The sequence below is a fragment of the Mauremys reevesii genome, linkage group 4, assembly GCF_016161935.1.
Source record: "Mauremys reevesii isolate NIE-2019 linkage group 4, ASM1616193v1, whole genome shotgun sequence".
Lineage (NCBI taxonomy): Eukaryota > Metazoa > Chordata > Testudines > Geoemydidae > Mauremys > Mauremys reevesii.
This window is the reverse complement of record NC_052626.1, coordinates 41570001-41591245: the sequence shown is the minus strand read 5'-3', so window position 1 is coordinate 41591245 and position 21245 is coordinate 41570001. Positions and strand designations below refer to the sequence as shown.

General features: G+C 44.9%; 1 protein-coding gene across 7 annotated transcripts in view; it reads left to right on the top strand.

Annotated features, from left to right (window-relative positions):
- Nucleotides 1-20884, top strand: part of GPATCH2L (G-patch domain containing 2 like) — a 34830-nt gene extending 13946 nt beyond the window's left edge. The window contains exons 7-10 of one of the 7 annotated variants that reach the window (XR_005597697.1): nucleotides 568-622; nucleotides 2276-2421; nucleotides 3430-3515; nucleotides 15613-15642. Coding sequence is in view for 6 of the 7 variants with exons in the window: in XM_039535256.1 (XP_039391190.1) it covers nucleotides 568-622; nucleotides 3430-3515; nucleotides 15613-15710; nucleotides 19783-19955 (412 nt within the window). In the remaining variant the exon portion in view is untranslated. Of the gene's footprint in view, nucleotides 1-470; nucleotides 511-567; nucleotides 623-2275; nucleotides 2422-3429; nucleotides 3516-15612; nucleotides 15711-19782 lie in introns of those variants that run through there. The other 6 variants (XM_039535257.1, XM_039535256.1, XM_039535259.1 and 3 more) reach the window with 6 other exon arrangements.
- Nucleotides 20885-21245: the final 361 nt, after the last annotated feature.

Here is a 21245-nt window from a genome sequence, read left to right as displayed (position 1 = left end):
AATCTCTTTAATGAGTAGCACTGTGTGTGTGGAGGAGCACCATGGGAACAGAGCTGGGCAGCAGAAATGATGCTGACAGGACAGCAGCCAGTTTGCCTTCTCCGCAGATGCAATGTTCTGCATTTCCCTCCCAACTCCTCCTCCTAATCATAACCAGTACCATGGGTGATCAGGGTGGGTTTTCCCGGAACTGCCACTGTGGTGGTTTGACAGGTAGGGTGGCTTTTCCTGATCAGGCTGCAGTGAATCCTGTCTTCACCGGCTATCGGCATCCAGATTCATGTCCTGCCTCCTTGGCTCCCTGTGTCTAAAACTTGTCATTTTTAGTATGAGTCCTGCCAATGTTTAATCTCTCTCCTTTTTTTCTCCATCTCTGTTTTTTTCTCCCCTTCTCTCTATTCCCCTTCACCCTCCTGCCCCCTCTTGCTCCTTCCTTTCTCTGTCTCCCATTCCATCTTTCCTCCCTCCAGTTTCTGGTTACCATCGATGGGGAAGAGAGACCGCAACCAGGTAAGATGGCTCTGCTCTGCCCTTTTTTATTTTCTCACTTGGTTTCCTTCTTTCTAGAAAGAACAAAGTGCTGGCTTCCGATTTCCACCACATTGTGGCCTGTGCACATGAGGTAAGGCAGCCCCAGCCCTTCATCTCACTCTGACATCTTCTGGACATCATCCCGCATGCAGAGATCATATGGGCTGTTGGTACCGAGTAGCTCCCTAGGACCCCAGTCTTCTGAAATCTCCCTCTGTCCGTCTGGTTGTGTAACTTCCTCTGTGACAATGAGCTGGAGGGAGGGTCTTCTTGGCTGTAGGAACTGTGGCCTTACAGAATTCTCTGCAAACCCCATGAATGGGACTTTTTCTCCTTTTAAATCCTTCACATCCATCCATTTTGGGTCATGCTTTTTCCTGGTGATCCTGCAGGGGAAGAAAAGCTGTTGACCTGATTGTAGTTAAATAGCAACCAGACCAGGGAAGTACTGGAAAGTGATGGGGAGGGAGAATAGTCACCCCCTCTGCTTTCCATCACCCCTACGTAAGTGCACACTGTCAAGTCTTCTCCAATAAGTGTGTTATCTAGATCAGATTCAGTGACAATTGGCTCATCTAGCCAAAGCAGAAGAGCCCAATCTCTGTGACTCTGCCAAGGCAATGGGCCTCTTCCTCAGGCGCACCAGTACTGTCTGGTTCCTCACAGCAATAGTGCCTCCTTCTGTTCAGTGGTCAGATGCTTTCACAGACACTGATGTTGAATGCACCTTGTTTTTGAAATTGGGTTTCAGTTTTTACTGTCTCATGTGGCTCTGAGTGAGCACTTCATGTCTCCAGGGCAATAGAACTACTTTTGAGGCCATAGAGTCCCCTGCCGGTTAGAACAGCTCTCTAACATTCAAAATATGTAATGCTCTGAGCGTCAGAGTGAAGATTGACTGTGTAGACCTTGAGAGAGCCACAGGAAATGCTCTTCTTATGATGAACTTAAATAGCTACAAGGGGTCACTGGAGGTTCCTCCCCACAATACCGTTATAATGTTTGTCTGACAATAGAATAATGGTCCATTTAAAGGAGAATCTGTCTGATAATTGATGTTTCAGAGATTATAGCATCTCTTCAGCCTGTATCAAGCCCTTTGTTTATAAAAGGTGTCATTGAGCTCTGGATTCCTGAGTGGTGTTTATAACCAGGGTCCTTTCATAGCTGAAGGATTATTAATTTATCATTTCTTAAAAGTATGAGTGCCCAGTTCTTTGAAAAATGTCCCTGTGGGTGCTCAACTTGAGATGCACATGCGCTGCACTTGCCTTTGATTGGAGATGTTTGACAGCAATGCCTGTTCAATCCATACATGCACCCTAGCTATCCTCAAGCCCTGTACTGAGGGTATATAGGTCTGTGACAGATGAACCACCTCCAGTTCCTATACCAGAAATATGCATTGCTGCTACCTGGGCTTCAGTTCACATCTTCTCAAGACACCATGCTTTAGTGCATACCTCAAAGAAAGATGCTGCCTTTGGTTCTGCAGTTCTGCAAACAGTTCTAGACTGGGTTCCAAAGCTCTCCTCTCCTTCAGAGGGTACTGCTCGGGAGATACGTCAAGTGGAGCCACCATAAGGACACAACTCGAAGAAGAGGTTACTTGCTTTGTAAAGGGAGTTGTTGAAGATGTGTCCCCCTCTTGGTGCTCCACTACCCACCCTTCTTCCTCTTTGCTTTGGCATCTTTGTGAGACTTTGCAGTAGAGAAGGAACTGACGGCAGTTTGTTTGTCACAGACTTGTATGAGCCATTACGATAATTAGGGCATATGCCCGGACCAAACAGGCACTGCTGCCAAAAATCTCCTATTGAAGGCACATTCACATCTTCTGTGGACACCCATAGGGGGATACACTTCACAGAACTCCAGTTACTGTGCAAGGTAAGTTCTCTCTCCTTATTTTAGGATAGAGTATCGGAGATGTATCTAGCATTTTATAACACACATAAAAATGGATTCCCTGCTCTGAAGAGCTTCTAGTCTAAGTTGAGAACAAACAGGAGGAGAGGATGATGATGCATGTGGTCACTTGGGAGGTTAATGCAGGCATCCAGAGGGCAGCTAGAAGGATGAATTCTGCAGTCTGTTTCCAAATTGAGTAAATGTTGTACCATGTCATCATGTGGTTGATTAGTGACTGTTCAATTTCTACCCCTCTCTTAACCCTGGAAATCTTTTTATTCTTTTTCTGTCCTTCAAGATAAACTGCCCTTAATAGGGTTGATGGCTCCTAGGCTCTTCCAGTGTCTGCAGTGTGACAGATCTTCGACTAGTCTAAAGACCAGAAGGAGGGGGATGAACGTCCCTCTTTCTCTGAAATTGGCTTAAAAAAGGTCCCTGATGTGAGAGACCTTGCTAACAGGGAGAAGGGGGTCTCTCATTCAGTTAGTCCCTTTGCTGTGGAAGCAATGGGGGGTTCTCTTTGAATTGAGCCTTGAAATTGAGCTTTCGGGGAGCATGGTTAGTCTTCTGGTAATGAATCTGCTCCATTGATCCAAGTGTCCAACATGAGGAGGAGTTTTACTGGCATCTTGTATTTATGGAAGTAACTTTTATCCTTAGACCCAAGGGCATGGGCAGGAAGCTTTTCCTGGGGGAGGTGGACTCTCATTAAGGAGTGCAGCAGTCCCATACAGGGCTCTCTGAATATGCTCTTGTTTACCCTGATGCTTGTGTGCTGAGTAGGAGGAGCAACTCCACTGCAGGGTTGTTGCCTTGAAAGAGGGTAGTGGAAGGGACAGAATCAGATATCACTTGCCCCCATTATTTGATGGTGTGTTGGAGAGGCTCTGAATACTGCGTGAGCTGATGTGGAAGTGGATTTGAGCTGCTGCATCTGGAAATTGTTCCTTTAAACATTGCTTAAATAATCTCTCTTGGACTTTCCAGTTCAATCCGTTATCTCCTTTGTACTCTCTGGATGTTCTTGCTGATGCCTCCCACAGAAGATGCTCACCAGCACACTGCACTGCCAGGTAATCCCCCTGCTTTGCTCCTGTTATGAGGATTGTCTCGTTTCCCTTCCTTTGGTACATGTCTGGTTCATTCAGTACTAATAAGCCTGTGGGTTAATACTCTTGGAAACCTGGGTTTCAATCCTGATAAAGTGTACACATGCAGTGAGTTTGGTTTCCACTCAGTTGCCAGTGTGCATGCAGAGTAGTGAGCAATAAGGTGCTGGGGACAGAACAATGGTCTGGGTTTGAAATACAGACTGGACCTCTGCCACACAGTGCCCAGTAATACCAAGCTGGTGGGTTGCTGTAGATCATGTGAAGATATAGATGGCCATATCGTTGCCTGTTGTTAGAATTGGAAACCAAACTGCAAAGAAGGTGGTGGTAGGCTAATGTGAATTACTGAGGAACCCTAAGATCCCCGTATCTGAAGTGGGTGTCCTGAACCCATAACAGACTTGGCATTAGATAAACTGAGATGACTTTGTTACTGATGATATCTCTATGCTGTGGCATTACGGTGAGAAACTTAGGTCAGGAATGACCAAGAGTTCAGGCATGTTTGAGTTGGCATTGTTTGGTTTGAGGGGGAAAGGTCATGTGCTGTACAAGTGCCTTCTGCTGGCCACTATTAAATCTGATTGAAATGCTGACCTCACAGAGGTCACTCCAGCAATTGTTGCTGTCAAAGTGTAATGCACCTTTGCACCCTTCTTACTGTGTGTGGATGAAGCCTGGCCGGGAAGGGAACTCTACTTATGTTCTTAAAGACAGATTTATTCTGAAGGAGCTCTCCATACTTAAAGCTTCAGTTTCCTTTCACTTGTTAATTAGTAAATAGGGCATGAAAAATGTACTAGGGTTATTTGTCTAAATGAAGGCTTGGCATCTTCCCAGCTTAGCCTCTCCTTCCGCTGACTTCTGCAGGGAATTCGTGATGTCGCACCATGATGTCATGCATGCAGGTCTGTGACTTCTGCATAGGACACAGCAGCTGGAGGAGCAGTGGCAGGATGAAAGTAAAAAGAATCCAAGAGAATACCAACCAGCAAACCTGCTCCTCTCAATGGTTCTTGCCTTCACATTTGCCTTGCACCCCTGTAAACTCCACCATGAAGCTTGGAGCTGCATCTCTACATAATACAGAGAGCAGGTCCCTTCCAGTGCACTGAGCATATGCCCAATGCTACAAGTGGAACCAGCCATTCCCTGTTCTCCCTATTAAAAAACAAATTGGTCTCCTGTTAATAAATCCAATCAGGAAAAAACTGGTGGCACCTAGCTTGGCCTGTGAAAGCCCTGCCCTGCTCCCAAAGCTACTGGTTATGGCCGTGTGGAACAAGGGTTTTCTGAAGCAAGTGTGATCATTGGGGTTTCTCATTTCTGCTACATGAATAATTTAGTAACCAATGGATGGGTGTGCATGTATCCTAAGACCTGTCCTTCAGAAACTACTGCCCTGTTTCAAAGAATAAACCTCATGTGCTGGCCCTTTAATCTTTAAACTTTAACCCTGCTAATTGCCTCCTGTCTCAATTTCTTCTGCAGCTTGAAGCAGATGTTGCATTCTTTACCCCTTCTCCTAATCTGTGGTGGTGTGTTGCCCTGTGCTGTTAAACAAGTGCTTTCTCCACACTAGAGGTTCCTGCATTTCAGGGGCCTGCAATGAGGATGAAGTGGTTCCAGTATATAGTGTGAAAAGTGCTTAAAAATTCTTTGGGAGGAAAGATGCAGTAGAAATGAAAATGCATGCGCAGTCCCATGTACCTAGGTAAGACTGAAATCTTTAATGGAAGGTGCTTTGCTTTACCTAAAGGTGTTGCCAAAAGTATAAAAATGCCAGCACACTTTCACAAACTCCATTATAGAAATGTCCCCACAACAGACAGTTGCTCTTTAAAGCCAAGTTCTCCTTTAACCCCTTATAGAGCCACTAAAAAGGTTCATAAACAGCCTTCGTAAATCCTGGCATGAGGGTCAGACAGTCCTGTGAATCTACTCATCCACTGCTCTAATTATCAAAATCTCCCAGTGTTCCAGGTTTGGAACCAGCTGACGTTGTTGTTTTATACTTTTGTAAGCTCCAAATACTCTTCCTACAGAGGTGGCTTCTATCTATCTATTTGTCAAATGGCGGTGGGAAAACACAGGGCATAGGAAGAAAGGTTAAAGTTCATGTGATATCTGGTTAGTCATTAGCCTGTCCTGGCGGTTTTGTAGAAATGTACTGGATGCCCACTTTCAGCTTGGTGCTCACTATGCCAAGTCATACTGCTTCCCTCTGTTCAATTTCTTGTCTTTTTTACAATTGCTGGCTGCCTTTGGAAAGCCTTTTGCAAATGTATCTGCTAGAGAAACAGTTATCAGGTGGAGTTTGTTCTCTTTTCCCTCGTGGAAATGTTTTCTTTGCCTCTGGTGGCTTTTGGTGCAGTTTGTCTGGCAGTGCAGTGCGTGTTTTGGAGCTCAGTGCTTCATTTAATCAGAGCTGCTGTCCCGAATGCTGAGTGCAGAGCTATGGGCATATAAGAAGGGCTTTTCAGTGTCAAGGAGAAGGTTCTGTATGGAAGGTTCCTTGGGAAGATGCAGTTGAAAGGCTGTATAAATTGTACTATACAAGATTTCCTTTCTTGCTTTATGTCTGCGATGAGGAGAGATTTTGTTCAAAGTGTCTGGGCAGCACTGGGGATTTCACACCCATCATTAGAAGCGGTTTTTTGTGTGTGTGTGGTGACTCTGTTATCATTAGTGGTATAATTTTATTTTGCAAAGCGAGGAGAGTTTTCTGCTTTCTTGCAGCTCTCCCCAGGGATAGCTGGTGTATTAATTTGCTGTATTGCCTCCTGGCTGTTCCCAGGCTGTTTTTCCTCTTCATCATGGAATTTTTAATGGCCCTGCTGCCTCTCGGGAGGTGTGCAAGGAAGAGTACCTCGGGTATCACTTCCCTTTTTTCACATGCCTATAATTACTCTCCTTTAAGAGCACAAAAGCGTTTGCTAATCATGCCTTGTCTGTTATGGTTTCCACTTGACAATGCAGCCTTTTAGAGGCAAGTGAGCAGAGGCTTGCATGGAAAGCCCAAGTATTGGACTCCCCCTCTCATTCCCTCTATCCCTTCCACCACCACCCGTTTTTCTCTGCTGCACCTAGAAACTGTATGGAGTAGTAGTGCTGAGCAGCTGCTGACTTGCTTCTCAAGCCTGTTTGGGTACTGCAAATGGGCTAGGTTTATAGTGGCTCAAAACCATTGATTAGACATTAAAATGTTCCATGGCTACATCATTGGGAAGCTGCTTCATGTTTGGTTTTGGCCTATTGGTCTGGTATCATGATCGTCCCTAGAGTCTAAGAATTTCAGAGCAGTCTTTCCTCTGGACCTTGGAGTCTGAGTTATGGGTGGAGGGAAGACAGATTGCCTCCATTTCCACTTGTTCGCTGGTCATCCTCCAAAATGAGATTGGGGGTGGAAACTCACTTATTGTCCTTTCTGGAGGTCAGAAGAAAAGGGAATGGTCTGTGTCCAGGCAGACAGGATGTTTAGACTATGAGGGTGGGGTGCGAGGAGCCTAAACTAGGGAGACCTTTGAATTGTGTTCCTGAATCCATATTGGAAAGGTAGAACAAGGCAGAGGGATCCCTTCTTCTTCCCTGTTTGGAATCTTTACTTGGGACCCTGGAAGGAAGGCAGTTCACTTGTGTGCCATCACACACAGTTCTCAATAAAGAGTGGTGTTTACTACATCTTTACAAATCCTTTCTTGGGTGACTGTGCTGCCATTGCATGAAGGCTGAGGAGTATAGTAAATGGCCCATGAGGTTCACATGATTTCAGAAGTCAACAATCTTAGGGTCATTTTGGACCCTAAAAATGTGCTCCTTTAGGACTCCCTAGGGTTCAGGGTGGTAGAAGAGGCGATGCTGCTGTGCAAAGGAAATGTGTGCTCTGTGATGTGATAACAAGAGACCTTCGCATGCATAGGAGTTGTGTGTGCTGATTGGATGAGCACCTTGTAGTGATTTACACATATGTGATGTGCAGATTAGACTTCGGTGCCCAGCTGGTTGTATCATTTCAAAGAGGAGGAGGAACTCTGCTCTCACTATTAATTTTGACCTTTGAAGCCACTGTAAACAGCCTCAGGTTTTACCTCAGGGCTCAGAAAAGGCACCTTTTATTTGGCCTGTTTTGCTGCATCACCAGCAAACAAGAGCAACACCTGGGCTGTGTGCTGCTTTAGTTACCAATAGCCTTGTTAGAAGGCTGTCTCTGTTGAACATTTACGTTAACATGAGGCTATAGTAGCCTTTGTTTGTAAGACATTAGATTCATGGCAACTCCTAATGCTCACTGTGACTTTCACTAGCATGATACAAATGCTTTGCATCCAAGGATATGGTTAGAATAAAGTTGCCATGGATTATGTCATCAGAGAAACAGGGCAGTGTGGGATTTTAGTGAAAGACTCACACCTTATATGTTCTATGCATCCAGCTTCCAAGGAAGTCTTAGATTGGGTATCATAATCACAAAGAGCCCATGTGAGGTCCTTTTGTATGCCAGTGGAAATCTTTGCAGCAGCTATTGCTCTGAAGAGCTTTTCCTCCTGAGTAAATATTACTATGTATATATTTTTTAATCAAGTGTGCCGATCTGGCATGGAGAGTTCTCTGAAAAGCCTGTGATGCCATCTTGTTTTCTGCAGTTGTGGTGCTTCTGAGCCAATGTCTTGGAAAATTGGATGTCGGTTTATAAACCAGGCTTAGTTTTAGTGACTAAGTGAAATGAACGTGGTGTTTCTCAGTGTAGTTCCTTGTAGACAGGTGTCCACATCACACAAACTACCATTGTAATTGGTGCTAATTGATTCCCTTCCTAGAGAAGTGAAGGACTGAACTCTTCTCTTCATCCTAGTGATGATTTCTCCAGTTCAGGCTTGCTATATCTTGATGGGGGGGAGGAGGAGCTTCTGTTGTGCTGTACTGATCTTGGGATAAAACAGGGGATTTCAGGATCCCAGGCTGTCAGTCACACCATTTATGGGAAAAAAACAAATAACCTAAAACAAAAATGCATCTCTTTGGCTAAGCATGTGATGGTGCAAAAGGAAGCCATAGTCTAAACTTTTCTGGTGCACGGTAGGAACAACAGCAAAACCCAACCTGCTGTCCATCAAAGGTTCTTCCCTTTCTGCAGGCTTAGCTTTATGCTTTGTACATCCTGGCTTAATACATTAAGAACAGGATGGGAGAGAATCCAGATGCTCAAGAGAACTCCCCAATCTTGTGGTAAAAATGCCACTGTCTGTGGATAACCATAGATTTTTTTCGCGCAGAAATATATTCTGCTGTACCCCCCATAGTTTCTCATTCATTCGCTGTTAGTGATGAGGGGCTGACAGAGGAGTTGCTACATTTTTAGAGAGACAAGGTTAGTGAGGTAATATCTTTTACTGGACCAATTTCTGTTGATGAGAGAGAGAAACTTTCAAGCTTACACTTTTCTCAGGGCAGAATCTCCCAGTTCTTTCTCTCTTAGATAGGATCCCTGGGTTACAGCCCTCAGTGTACCTCCTGTAAAAGCAGCAAAGAATCATGTGGCACCTTATAGACTAACAGACATTTTGCAGCATGAGCTTTCGTGGGTGAATACCCACTTCGTCGGATGCAAGTAGTGCATGCTGCAAAAGCTCATGCTGCAAAACGTTTGTTAGTCTATAAGGTGCCACAGGATTCTTTGCTGCTTTTACAGATCCAGACTAACACGGCTACCTCTCTGATATCAGTGTACCTCTGTGATTACTCAGCAGTCCCTACTGTGATTGGACCCTGCAAGGCTGTCCTTTAGGGCTCTGTCCAGTAGATAATGCATAATGACCAGATAACTTTCTACAAAACACAATATTGCAGCATGCTATGAGAGAGATGATTTTAAAACAAAACCAATCTATACCCCTTTCTAGCTTACCTGAGTTTAGGCCCAACTCGTTCAGATCCTCCCACAGGACCTGCCTCTGTCTGCTCCCCATGAGCAGCACCTGACAACTCGCCACCTCAGCCCTTCTCTTCTCTGAGCTACTTTGTAACTGGTTAGTGTCCTTTTGATATTGTGTAACTCCTGTCTGGAGCCTATGCTATGGCCCCAGCTTTGGAGCAGTCTGGGAGGACCCCTTCAGTGTGCCAGACACCCTAGGAGTCCCACTCTTCCTCCAGGGTAAGCCACGCAGCTTCACTGCCTCCTTAGGCTGGACCTCTTGGCCTTCAGCACTTCTGCTTCACACTGTGAGCTCCATTCAGCGAGTCCCACTAAGACAGACCCTGAGAGAGATTTTTACATTCTTAAGGAGCAATGCACTCCTGCAAGCATCTGTAGACAACCAGACAGCATTGTCAGTCAGGCTTATTAGTCAACTGGAACACAGCTTAGGAGGTCCTTGGTTATCATAGAGAAATGAAGGTTAAAGCATAGTCCATTCTGGGTAGCCAGAACCCAGCACCCAGCCAAGCTGTAGTGAACCCCATTGTTCGAGCTCTGTCTGCCCCTCCTTCATCAGATTTCCCCAGTGTGTGCCCGACTGCTACCCGCAGCCCACACTTAACTTTCACCTCATATCCCACACCCCGAGTCCTTTGTTCTCCAGCTGGGGAAATGCTGTTTAGCCTCCCTGCTGAGAGGTGGGGCAATCTAGGGTAGTTGGTTGCAAGGTCTTTTGCCATTGTCTTCATGGATTCTCCACTGATGTGGGGCTGACCCCAGCCAATTCCTTTCCAATGACCCACTTAGTCCCAGACAGCTAGGCACCATGTCTTAGCCTGGCCCAAGAGCAAACAGACGTGTTGTCCCCCCCTCTCCCCCCCTCACTAGGTAACAATGCAGCTATAGGGGAAACTGAGATATACATAGGCTTCATACAAATATTACAAAAAATTCCCACTTCGTCCCAGCCTATATGTAGGATCTTTACAGTTAATGGCTCAACCTGGTCTCTTGCTGTTTGTCAGAAGATGACTTATCTATACCAATTGACTGGCCTTCCTGTTTGCTTTTGCTATGCATGCAGCTCCAAATAACCCAATATAGCTACCCTATACCTTTCCTTACAACAACCAGAGAATCATATGAAATATATTAAATTTGTAGGTTAATACAGAGCAGTGCCACATTCTTGATAAGATATACTCTGTATGCCTGGACTTTCTCTGTCGTCCTAATTCACTTCAATAGGGCACATCTGTCCCCCCGCCCCGCCCCCCCAACATATGCCGCTGTATGCAGATTTACAGTGCCCTAAAGTGCACTGAGCACTTGAAATTGACGCTTTTACCACCAGGTCGATCAAAGCTAGTGAGCAGTCAGTAGGCTCCTGATTAGGAACTGGAGTGTGGGTGATCAATTAGGGATAAATCTGAATGAAATACATATTATGCTTTATGACCCCTGAGCCTTTGTAGTGGTAGCAGGGCTGCTGAATGCAGCATAGTTGGTACCCACATCAGACTAGGAAGCTGCTCCGCCTTTTGTTTTCAGTATAGTAAAGAATTCTGAAACTTTAATAACTAACCATTTAAAAAATTCTATTTCTTTGTAATTGTAATGAGAGGTGGTTGGGGTTTGAGCATGGAGCTCGGAGCTCCTGAATTCTAATCCTAGCCATAGCTTCCTTCAGTGGCCTGTGGCAAATCACGTCACATCTTTGCCTCAATGGGAATGATAATGCCAGGAGTGTTGTGGGAATTAACTGGCTAATGTTTGTATAGAGTTTTAAAGTTGAAAAGTGCTATAGAAGAGTTATTTTATTTTATACGGTCATCTAACTTGTTTATATAATCATCTTGTAATCTGGCCCTGCCTCAGAAAAGTGCAAAATAAAAATCTTAGCCTACAATTGTTTGTTTTAGTCTCTTTTAGCTGTTCAGGTTCAGATGTTCAGAAATGCATTCCACAGTTGTAAAATTTTGTGTGCCATCATGAATGTGTGTGCAAATCAGGTATTTGAGTGAGTAGGGGTCACGTAGGTGTCCAGCTGGCCTTCCATGTGCACAAATACCTCATTTGCATGCACACATGTACACTAATAGTGTGAGCATTTCTGAAACCTGTCCGATAGGACCAGATTTTCAGTAGGCTTCAATTTCCTACACATACTCATGCAAATACTTGAGCCTAATCTGCACCTGTAAAATTGAGGGTATTTGAAAATTTGGCCTCTAGTGGAAGCTGACTTCCAGGCTTAAAATAAAATCATCCCATTGGTATGATTTCTTAATATCTCCTCAGTGACTGACTGATTTCATGTTTCACATAATGACTCCTTGCTGCTCTTAAACTTTAATTGATGGTACAGAATGCAAGATTTTGCTCTGTGGTGCGTTTTTATTCTTCAGTGTTCATGAATTTGAGACTTCTAACTGGCTGGAGCCAGGGTTGCTTCCACAGTTAGTATGCACCCTGGTTAGCCTTGTTCTCAGGGCTTCCCACACTGTTGTGCTGATGCTGTTGAGAGTTGAATTGCAGCATCCAGTCCTGGATTCCTATGAGCTCACATTCACAACCAGTGTGAACACATTATGAGCAAACATATTTCTAAATGAACAAACACTCAGTTGGAAATATGAAAGCACGAACCTCATTTCCCTGATGACCTACAAGAGACTGGAACCCATGACCCTAAGGATGAAAAGCATAGTTATTAAACCACTAGAAAAAATAATTATAGAAATACCAGCTGTAAAAGCATGAGGATCTGAAAGAAATGGAAGCTTTCATTATATCTTAGGTACTTACAGGGCTTCCATTACTGTAGTATTTGAATGCCTCGCAGTCTTTAATGTAATTTTTCCCCGCACCTCTGTGAGATAGGAAGTGCTGTTGTTCCTGTTTTACAGACAGGGAGCAGAGGCAGAGAGAGATTTAGGCTGTCTACACTGCCCCACAGTTTGGATTATGGGGCTGTGGATAGCAATGTGCACAAGGCGGCACATATGGAGGTGTCATAAATATAAAGGAAAGGGTAACAACCTTTATGCATGCAGTAACATAAAATCACTCCTAGTCAGAGGTACAGACAGAAGTACAAAATCATTTTACCTGTAAGGGGTTAATCAGTTCAATTAACCTAGTTGGCACCTGCCCAGGAGGACTAATGGGAAAAGAAGATACTTTCAAATGGGGGGGAGGGAGTTGTCCTCTTTTTGTTTGTTCCCGCTGGATAGAGAGAGAGAGCGACCAAGCAGGTAACCCATCTCTTGAAAAGATACCTTAAAATGATACATCTAAAATTACAGGAATTGTAAGTAAAGGCAAGGAAATGCGTTAGATTCTTTTGTTTTAGCTTGTGAATTTTCACTGTGCTAAGAGGGAAGTTTATTCCTGTTTTTGTAACTTTGAAATTGAGCTTAGAAGGGAATCCTCTGTGTTTTAAATCCTTTTATCACCCTGTAAAATTACCTTCCATCCTGATTTTACAGAGGTGCTTCTTTTACTTTTTTCTTTATAATAAAGTTCTTCTTTTAAGGACCTGATTGATTTTAGTGTCCTAAAAATAAAGGGCCTGGTGTGTACTTTTATTAAAGGCAATTGGTTGATATATTATTCTCAAGTCTCCCCAGGAACGGGAGTGAAGTGGCTTGGGGGGATATTTTGGGGAAATAGGAACTGCAAGTGGTCCTTTTCCTGAATCTTTGTCTAAATCACTTGGTGGTGGCAGCAATACCGTCCAAGGACAAGGAAAGGATTTGTGCCTCGGGGAAGTTTTTAACCTAAGCTGGTAGAAATAAGCTTGGGGGGTCTTTCATGCGGGTCCCCACATCTGTACCCCAGAGTTCAGAGTGGGGAGGGCACCCTGACAGGAGACTAGTGGAGGCTAAGCCTCCCCAAACCTGGCGCTGCTGGTGGGGTAGGGGCGGATTACCCCATGGGGCCTGTGCCCAGGCAGCCCGACCAATTTGGGACCCCTTGAAAAATCTCCCCCCGCCACTGGCAGAGCTCTCGCTCCCAGCCGCTTTCGGGTCTTGGGGCCACAGTGAGAGCGCTTTGGGGGTAGAGAGAGTGTGGGCGGGCCCACATGGAAGGGGCAGAACAGGGTGAGGCTGAGGTCAGAACGAGGGTGGGGCTGCAGGGAAAGAGAATGGGGTGGGGCGGCAGGCGGAAGGGGTGGAACATGGGAGGGGCTCTGGGATTGGTGCTTACAGGCTCCTCCCTTCTTCCTCCCTCTCCCCCCCCCCCCCCCATGGCCCTGACCAAGATCTCAGCCGCTGCCTGCCCCCACTTCCCTCCTGCATCCGGGGTCCTGGGATGCTGAGAGCAGGAAGCAGGGGCATGGCCTTGGACAGAAGAGGTATGGCAGGGGGCTAGCCTCCTCAAGGGGCAGCTTCACCCGCTGCCCCTGAGTGCTCACCCAAGTGCTGTGCTGCAGCTCGCCTGTGTGCACACTGCGGCTGCAAACTAAAAGGTTGCTAGTTCACATTAACATAGTCTTCTACCTCAGTGGTTCTCAACCTTTTTGGGCTCAGGACCCATTTGTAAATGTTTATGGCCTGTCAGGACCCAGAGAACAGTCTGGGGGTGGAGGCCCTGGGGTAGTTCTGGTTGGGTCCTGCCCTGTACTCACCCCACAGTGGTGGTTCCTGCAGCTCCTGTACTGTGGAGCTTGTTGGGGCTGGCTCTCTCCTCTGGGCATTGCAACCTCTGGGGTTGCTGCGCCACTCAGGTTTGGCCCTGCCCCCCTGACTGGACCAAATTTGTGTGAGTGGAGTTGTGGCTTCACTCAAATTTGGCCTATCTGGACTCCCATCATCATGATGGCTGGGCGAAACCTGAGTGGTGCTGGGACCCAGAGGTTGCAGTGCCTGGAGCAGGGAGGCAAGCCCAGCCAGCCCTGTGGGACGGGAGCTGCCACGCAACCCTCTGAAACATTCTTGCAATTCAATTTTGGGTCCTGACCTATGGGTTGAGAAACCCTGCTCTACATTATTGCCAGTGAGGAACCTTTTAGTTTACCCTCGCAGCACCCAACTGGGGGAGTTACAGCACTGCTATTCACGCCCCTGTAGTCTGAACTGTGGGGCAGTGTAAACAAGCCCTAAGTGACACAGGAAGTCTGTGGCAGAGCAGGAACTTGAACTCAATTTCACTGATAAGTTATTCTTTCTTATTCATTCTGGATTGTTTGGGTGGGTCTCCTCAAACTACTGCTGAGAATATGTTTTCTGAATTAAACTTCTTTATATTTCTTATGAGCAGAGGTCAGTGTTGGTGGGAGGGATTAGATGACAATACTCTGTTCAAACTTCATCCACAATCCCAGTTCCACTGTGATCCATAATAATAGAATGTTTTTTCTAAAATGATAAACAGTCAAATTGGTGCCATAGAAACCGTTATCATTAGGCTTCAGAGTTCACATAAGCTCATATGAATGGGCAGTTCAGGCTTTTAAACTATTTCAGCCTATGCATTGGCTCAGTAAGGCTGCATTACAAAATGATGTATGTGCTAACATGGACCAAGCTCTGGTGTTTTCAGCACAGTTGCATAATACAGTGTTGAAAACACAGGAACCTGATTTACAGCTGCACCAGCTTAAGCACTCATGTATTTGTGCTAGAAAACAGATAAAAATGTGTAGTCTAGGCACACCCCAAGATAAAATCATTCTAAATGTGATGAGTGCAGAGCTATTTTCATAACCATAGGGGCAAGAAAAGTTGCCTTTTTAATGACAGTTTACATTCTGCAGAAAGTGATAGGGCCCCATAGAATGCTGCTATCGCATCCACTAAGTACCTGTTCAGTCCCATCCCTGCCTGTGCAATGATTTTATTAGCTATATCAGAGCCGTTGAAGAACAGCCTATATTTTGGGAAAATTAATCTGCTGCCCCATCTTATATCCTGGATCTGGTGCCTGAGCTTGAGGATGAAACAAAGTTTTGGCCATAGGCTATGGAGGCAGTGGGGGATGTGAATGAGTTGCTGCTGCTTCTAGAGGCTGTGTCTTTACCCAGGCAGCAAGCAGGTGGATAGAAGCTAGCCAGGTAGTGTTAAGGCTTAGTGGTCAGTGTCTCTTCCTGATAAAGTGATATCAGGACAATCTTTTTAATATTTCAATTTTCCTCCCCAGACAGACAAATATACACCTGGGACCGCCCTGCTCAAGGGATATCAAGAGGAAACGAAAGCCAGCAGCAGCTGCAGCCTCTCTTTCCAGCCCTACTTCAGGTAACTTGATTTAACCCTAGCATCCCTGGTCTGTGCACCGTCACTTGTCCTGAGGGGACATTCTGACATAGGCAAAACACTGGGACCAATAGTTTCAAAAGTGGTTAGTGATATTTGGTGCTTTGGTTTTTGGATCCCCAACTTGTGATGCCTTAAAGGGCCTTGATTTTTTCAGAAAGTCTGAAGCATTCACCCTCTGAAAACCATGCCTTTTGAAGGTATTTTAAGTTGGGCACCCAAAAATCACTAGTCACTTGAAAATCTTGGTGTGGAGGTCTAAGGTAGGAATTGCTAAGTTGGAAGGAGGGGGAAGACTGTCTGAAAATAGCACAATATTTGCAAGAATATTGAGGATTAAAGTTAAATGAAACGCAAGTGAGAAGGTGATAGTGAGTTATGGCTGTAAGTGGCTTGCATTTTGCACAGCAACAAAAAGAGTGGCCTAATGAATGAGTATATGAAGGTGCACCCATGGTGAGTTAGTATCCTTCACATTGCAAGGTCTTGCAGTGTCAATATTCAGTGCTGCTGCTGCATAAGCCATTATTTCCACAGTTCTAAAATTAAGCCATGCAACCCCATAGTGATGAGGAGATGAGCCCCTGTACTTCCCAGATCTCTTTCATGATGCCTGGTATGAACTGGTGTTTTGGTTCCCTCTCTTAAGGAGATCTCTGGACCTTTTGCTGCAAGAGCCTAATTCTTGCTAAGGTTAATGGCTCACCTCTCAATATCCATAATGGTAATGCCAACTCCACCTGGAGCCATTTACCACTGCAAGTGGTAATGGCCCCTGTTCCCCTTCTTGCTCCAGGAATGTAACATCTAGAATTCTGGCTTTTTTCCCAGGTGGATTATACCTCAGAAGTGACTATTTTTTAGGGCTTTGAAGGTGACTTGGGTGTGAAATGGGTATAAATCTGAGGATCGAATTGGTTTTTAAGAGGGTAGGGAGATACCTGCCTAGAGAGAGTTCACTCCTGGAAACTTTTTAATCCCAACATGCAATTTCTATGTGACCCATGTTCCTCTGGTAGCTTGTGACTAAATTGTTGTGTCAGGAATCAGCAGCAAGAAGGTAGGTGGCCAAGAGCAAAGATCCAGGTCAGATCCAGGAAACAACTGGAAAAGACCAGAGGAACCACCAGTGGGTGGGTGGAATCATGTCAGTGCCTTTTCTGGGGGTTTATGGGAGACTAAGAATAACGGAGCTGGAAGGAAATCATGCAGTAAATACAGTTCAGATTATATGTCTAGTCAGTGTGTATCCAGAGGGATCTCTGTGCTTGTTTCACAGGGACAGAAAAAGTGTGGCTGGTAAGCAAATGAAGAGTGTCAGTTTGCTTCTTGCTGGCAAAAGTCTGTTTGCTGATATTCTTGGATTTAGCAGGTCCATTGGTGGCCTTGAATGTTATAACAGGATAATCAGATTCCTAGTGTTGAAGGATGTATAGAAATGTATCTGAATAGCTAATTATGATCATTCTTGGGGTATATAGAGCTCTTGATGGGAATTATTGTCCTATCATTGTTTTATGCTTCTGCTGCTTTCCATGGTTCTTCCTGCCAGAATGTAACTTTTGTGGTGTATTACTGCTCTGTTTCTATAGAATGATCTTCCATTTCTATGGCTGCTTTCATCAAAATAGATCCCAAAACACTTTAAACAATTTAATCCAGCCTTGTGTTTATAAGATAACACAAAGAGATAACCAGACTCCCTCCCTCTCTCGTGCACTCTCACTAGTTATTATCATGTTATTAACCAGGGTTTCCCCTTCCTTGGGTTAGTTTGGCAGCCTCACTTTCTCTCACTGCAGATGTCTCTTTGAGGAACCCTATTCCTTCAGTGAACAATAGAGTTCTGGGGTGAATTAGAATTCAGGCCCATAAATGGGAGTAGGCAACAGGCACATGTACAGTGCCAGACTTCTGCTTTAAATAGCTCCTTGGCTGAATCCAACTGCTCTCGTCTCACTTGTTGACCAGGTCCTGCTTCATTGAGCTCCTTTTTTGCAACCTTAGTGCCCCATGGAGGTGAAGGACACAGCCTAAGCTGGCTCCATCAGTCAGCAGAACAAATGGGCTTGCTCTGCCTAACATCGGGCCATCTCGAATTCCACGTCTTTTATAGAGATGAGTGATGAAGAGGGGCTTGTTCCGCTTTGCAGCTGTATTAATACACATCAGGGGCCAGCTCCTGGCACTAAATCACGCTTCTGCATACATCTGTTATCGGACTCCTCACCAGCGTGATGAACAAGACTGCAGATAGAGGCTTCCTCGTGTCATTCTTTATAGGATTTTCCTAAAAGAATAAATAGCTCAAATCTCTGCCAACACTCTCCCCTGTCATTGTGATGAATTTAGCTTCTTTCTTAAACATGCAGCTACAAATCTTCCCCAGTCACACCCTCCCCCATCCACACAAAGTTTTAAGTTGAATTTGACTGAATTCAGCAGATGTTGTTAAAGGCCGTGTGAGATGCGCGCACTCGCTCCTTTCCAGTGTCAGGAATGAAAGGAGAGACCTGGGACTCCATTTATTTGGTAACCTAACAGGTTAGCTAAGTTAATTATGCCCTTGATCCCCAGTAAATAGTGTCTGATAACACTTGTTCTGTCAGAGAGACCTATATTCAAAGGCATGCCTGGATGTACCCAATAAGCTAAGGGGAGCATCAAAATCTATATCACATTGTCGGAAGAGAAAATTTCCAGTAACAGCGCTGCTGCCTGAGGCAAACTGGATTAGCGACTACTGCTAAAATAGATGTCACTGGAGAAGAGAGATTTGGGCATTTTCCCCTGAACTCTTGAGAACTTACAACAGGAAGGAATTCAGAAGGAGACTTCAGTGCCTCAGGAAGTGACTCTTGTCTTCAGAAATGTGCTGGGCAGTCCTTTTTGCTCAGAAAGGCTGAGACTTAAAGCCAGGGCTTTCCAGCTAGAAAGCGGAGTAGCAGATGGGAATTCTGTCATGTTTTAAACACACATTCTGGCTAGAGCAGGTAGCCATAGGAGTCAGGAGATGTTTGTAATGGAGTGCATCAGATTGGACGTCCCAGATGGTCTTCTGTAGCTTGGCTGAATGCAAAAGGGATGTGAACAATTCTCTTCTGTTGTGAGAATATTTAAGTATTGGCTTTGTACTTGGTGCTGTACAAAACACAGAAGCAGAAAGAAACTGTAACTTCTCTTAGAGATTAACAAATGAAATAATGTATCATTTAGATTATTCCTCTAAACAATTATTCATCCTGTCAAGTTCTGTTAATGGGGGCTGGTTGACTCAGGAGATGGAGATTGGGAACGGGATATGGAGCATTTTACCTCTAAACTGCTAGCTGCAATCCAGTCCAGACATTAGATGACCATTGAGCTTGGGTATGGAGACTTTGACCTGTTCCAGTCTGGTCCAACTTGAAGAAGTGTTTGGTTTAGGAGATTGTAAATGAGTTCTACTCTGGTCAGTCCTGCCCCATCTTTGTAGCTGTTTGTGATACACTGTCTACCCTACTGAGTCCATGCAGCGGTTCACAGTGCATTTGCTTTATCTGTACCATTCTCTATTTGGACACCAGAACATCACTGCCTTTCCTTTGTGGGTCTATCCTTACAGAGCTCACATGATCACTCCACCCTGTCCCTCATGCTAAAACAATTCTGCTTGCCCAGGATACATTATTCTGTAGCGCATAAAGCTTATTTTCACTTTCTCTGGTGCTAATTAAATTATCCTTTTTCATCCAAGCTATTCAAATTTGAATTTTAAAAAAAGACCTGCAGAAGAGATGCTCTGGGTCAGGATTTCTCAACTTGGGGGTCACAAACAGGTATTGGGGTTGTGACCTCGTTGCCCTACACACATTGCTAAATGGGAGAGAGGTTCTAGTATGGAAAAGGATGAGATTCACTGCTCTAGATCTTCTGGTAGTCACTAGAATAACACAGAAATCTATGATTAGTGCTTAGGTTGCTTATGAGGTTACCAGTTTTAACTTTCTTTTCTCCTGTCCTCTGCTCCTCTGTCTCCACATTCTCCTTTTCCTCCTACTGTTTTGTGTTCCAGCAGCTTTACCTGTCCACGTGGATGCAGCAGACTCATCCCTGCCAGCGACACAGTCCCAGAGGTCCCAGAGCTCTGACTGGACAGGCAGAACCCAGGCAGCAGAGAAATCCACAGCTGCTTCCCCAGCTAACTTCTTTAAAACACCACAAGAGAAGGGCTCTGGATACAGCTAGATGGAGGTGTCTCTACTTGGAGCTGGTTGCATTTATGAAATGTTGGACTTCGAAGTACATCAGCACTGAACGTCTCATTTGGCAATAACCATCTCATCAGTGTTGGTGCGTGATGCTCACCGTCCTCCAGACTGAGCTGTGTGCCCCACACATCCCCAGATCATATTTGTGAATCTGTGTAAAAAGTAACTGGTGATGTTGGGGCTGCAGCTTTTTTAAAGCATTCCTGCTATTGCTGTGAGTACTTATTATGCACTCATCTCCTGTCCCAGCACCTGTTATCTGCTGGAATGTGTACAGAGCCTTGTGGGTTTGCAGGTGTTGGTCTTTGTTATGAAGCTGGTCACCACTTGGGCATATTGTTTGTTGCAAAGGGTTGAATATAACAGGAGAAAGTCCTACTGTGGCTCTGCAGAGGCAAGAATCTGTCTTTGGCAAGCGTAAGGACAGAAACAAAGGCCAGCGTAGGATCCCTGGTCTGCGGAGGAGGAGGGGAACAGCGAGTGCAAACAAGGTTTGAAATGTGGGACTTGAATTCTGTATTAGCAAAACGCCTATAGGTTTCTCACTATGGGACTTGGCAGCCAAGATGTTTCTAATGAAACAAATGTGGTGCTTGTCCTGGCAGGAATTGCCAGTGGCTCACTATCAGCATGGTCCTTCAGCGCTTTTTGTCCTTCCTTGTTTGAAGTGTCTTTAGTCTTGCCCTGTGAATTGCAGTATTCTTTCCTTATTCCTCATCCTCTCCATTTGTCCTGCTGGACAAGGGGTTGGCAGAACTAATTAGACAAAAATGCGCAGACTGGAGTTATGAGAGGAAGCTTGGATCAAGTTGCCCTAAAACAGGGGTAGGCAACCTATGGCACGTGTGGCAAGCTGATTTTCAGTGGCACTCACACTGCCCAGGTCCTGGCCACCGGCCCGGGGGGCTCTGCAGTTTAATTTAATTTTAAATGAAACGTCTTAAACATTTTAAAAACCTTATTTACTTTACATACAACAGTAATTTAGTTATATATTATAGACTTATAGAAAGAGCCCTTCTAAAAACGTTACAATGTATTACTGGCACGTGAAACCTTACATTAGAGTGAATAAATGAAGACTCGGCACACCACTTCTGAAAGGTTGCCGACCCCTGCCCTAAAATATCCTCTGAGAAGTCTTCATTGGGGAGATTACAGAGAGGAAATATTGGAATACTATCCATGGGCATCCAGCTTCAGAAGCTACTGTAAGCAATCCCGAGGACACTTGAAGTTGAAGTCCATGTCCGACTGTGTACTAAAA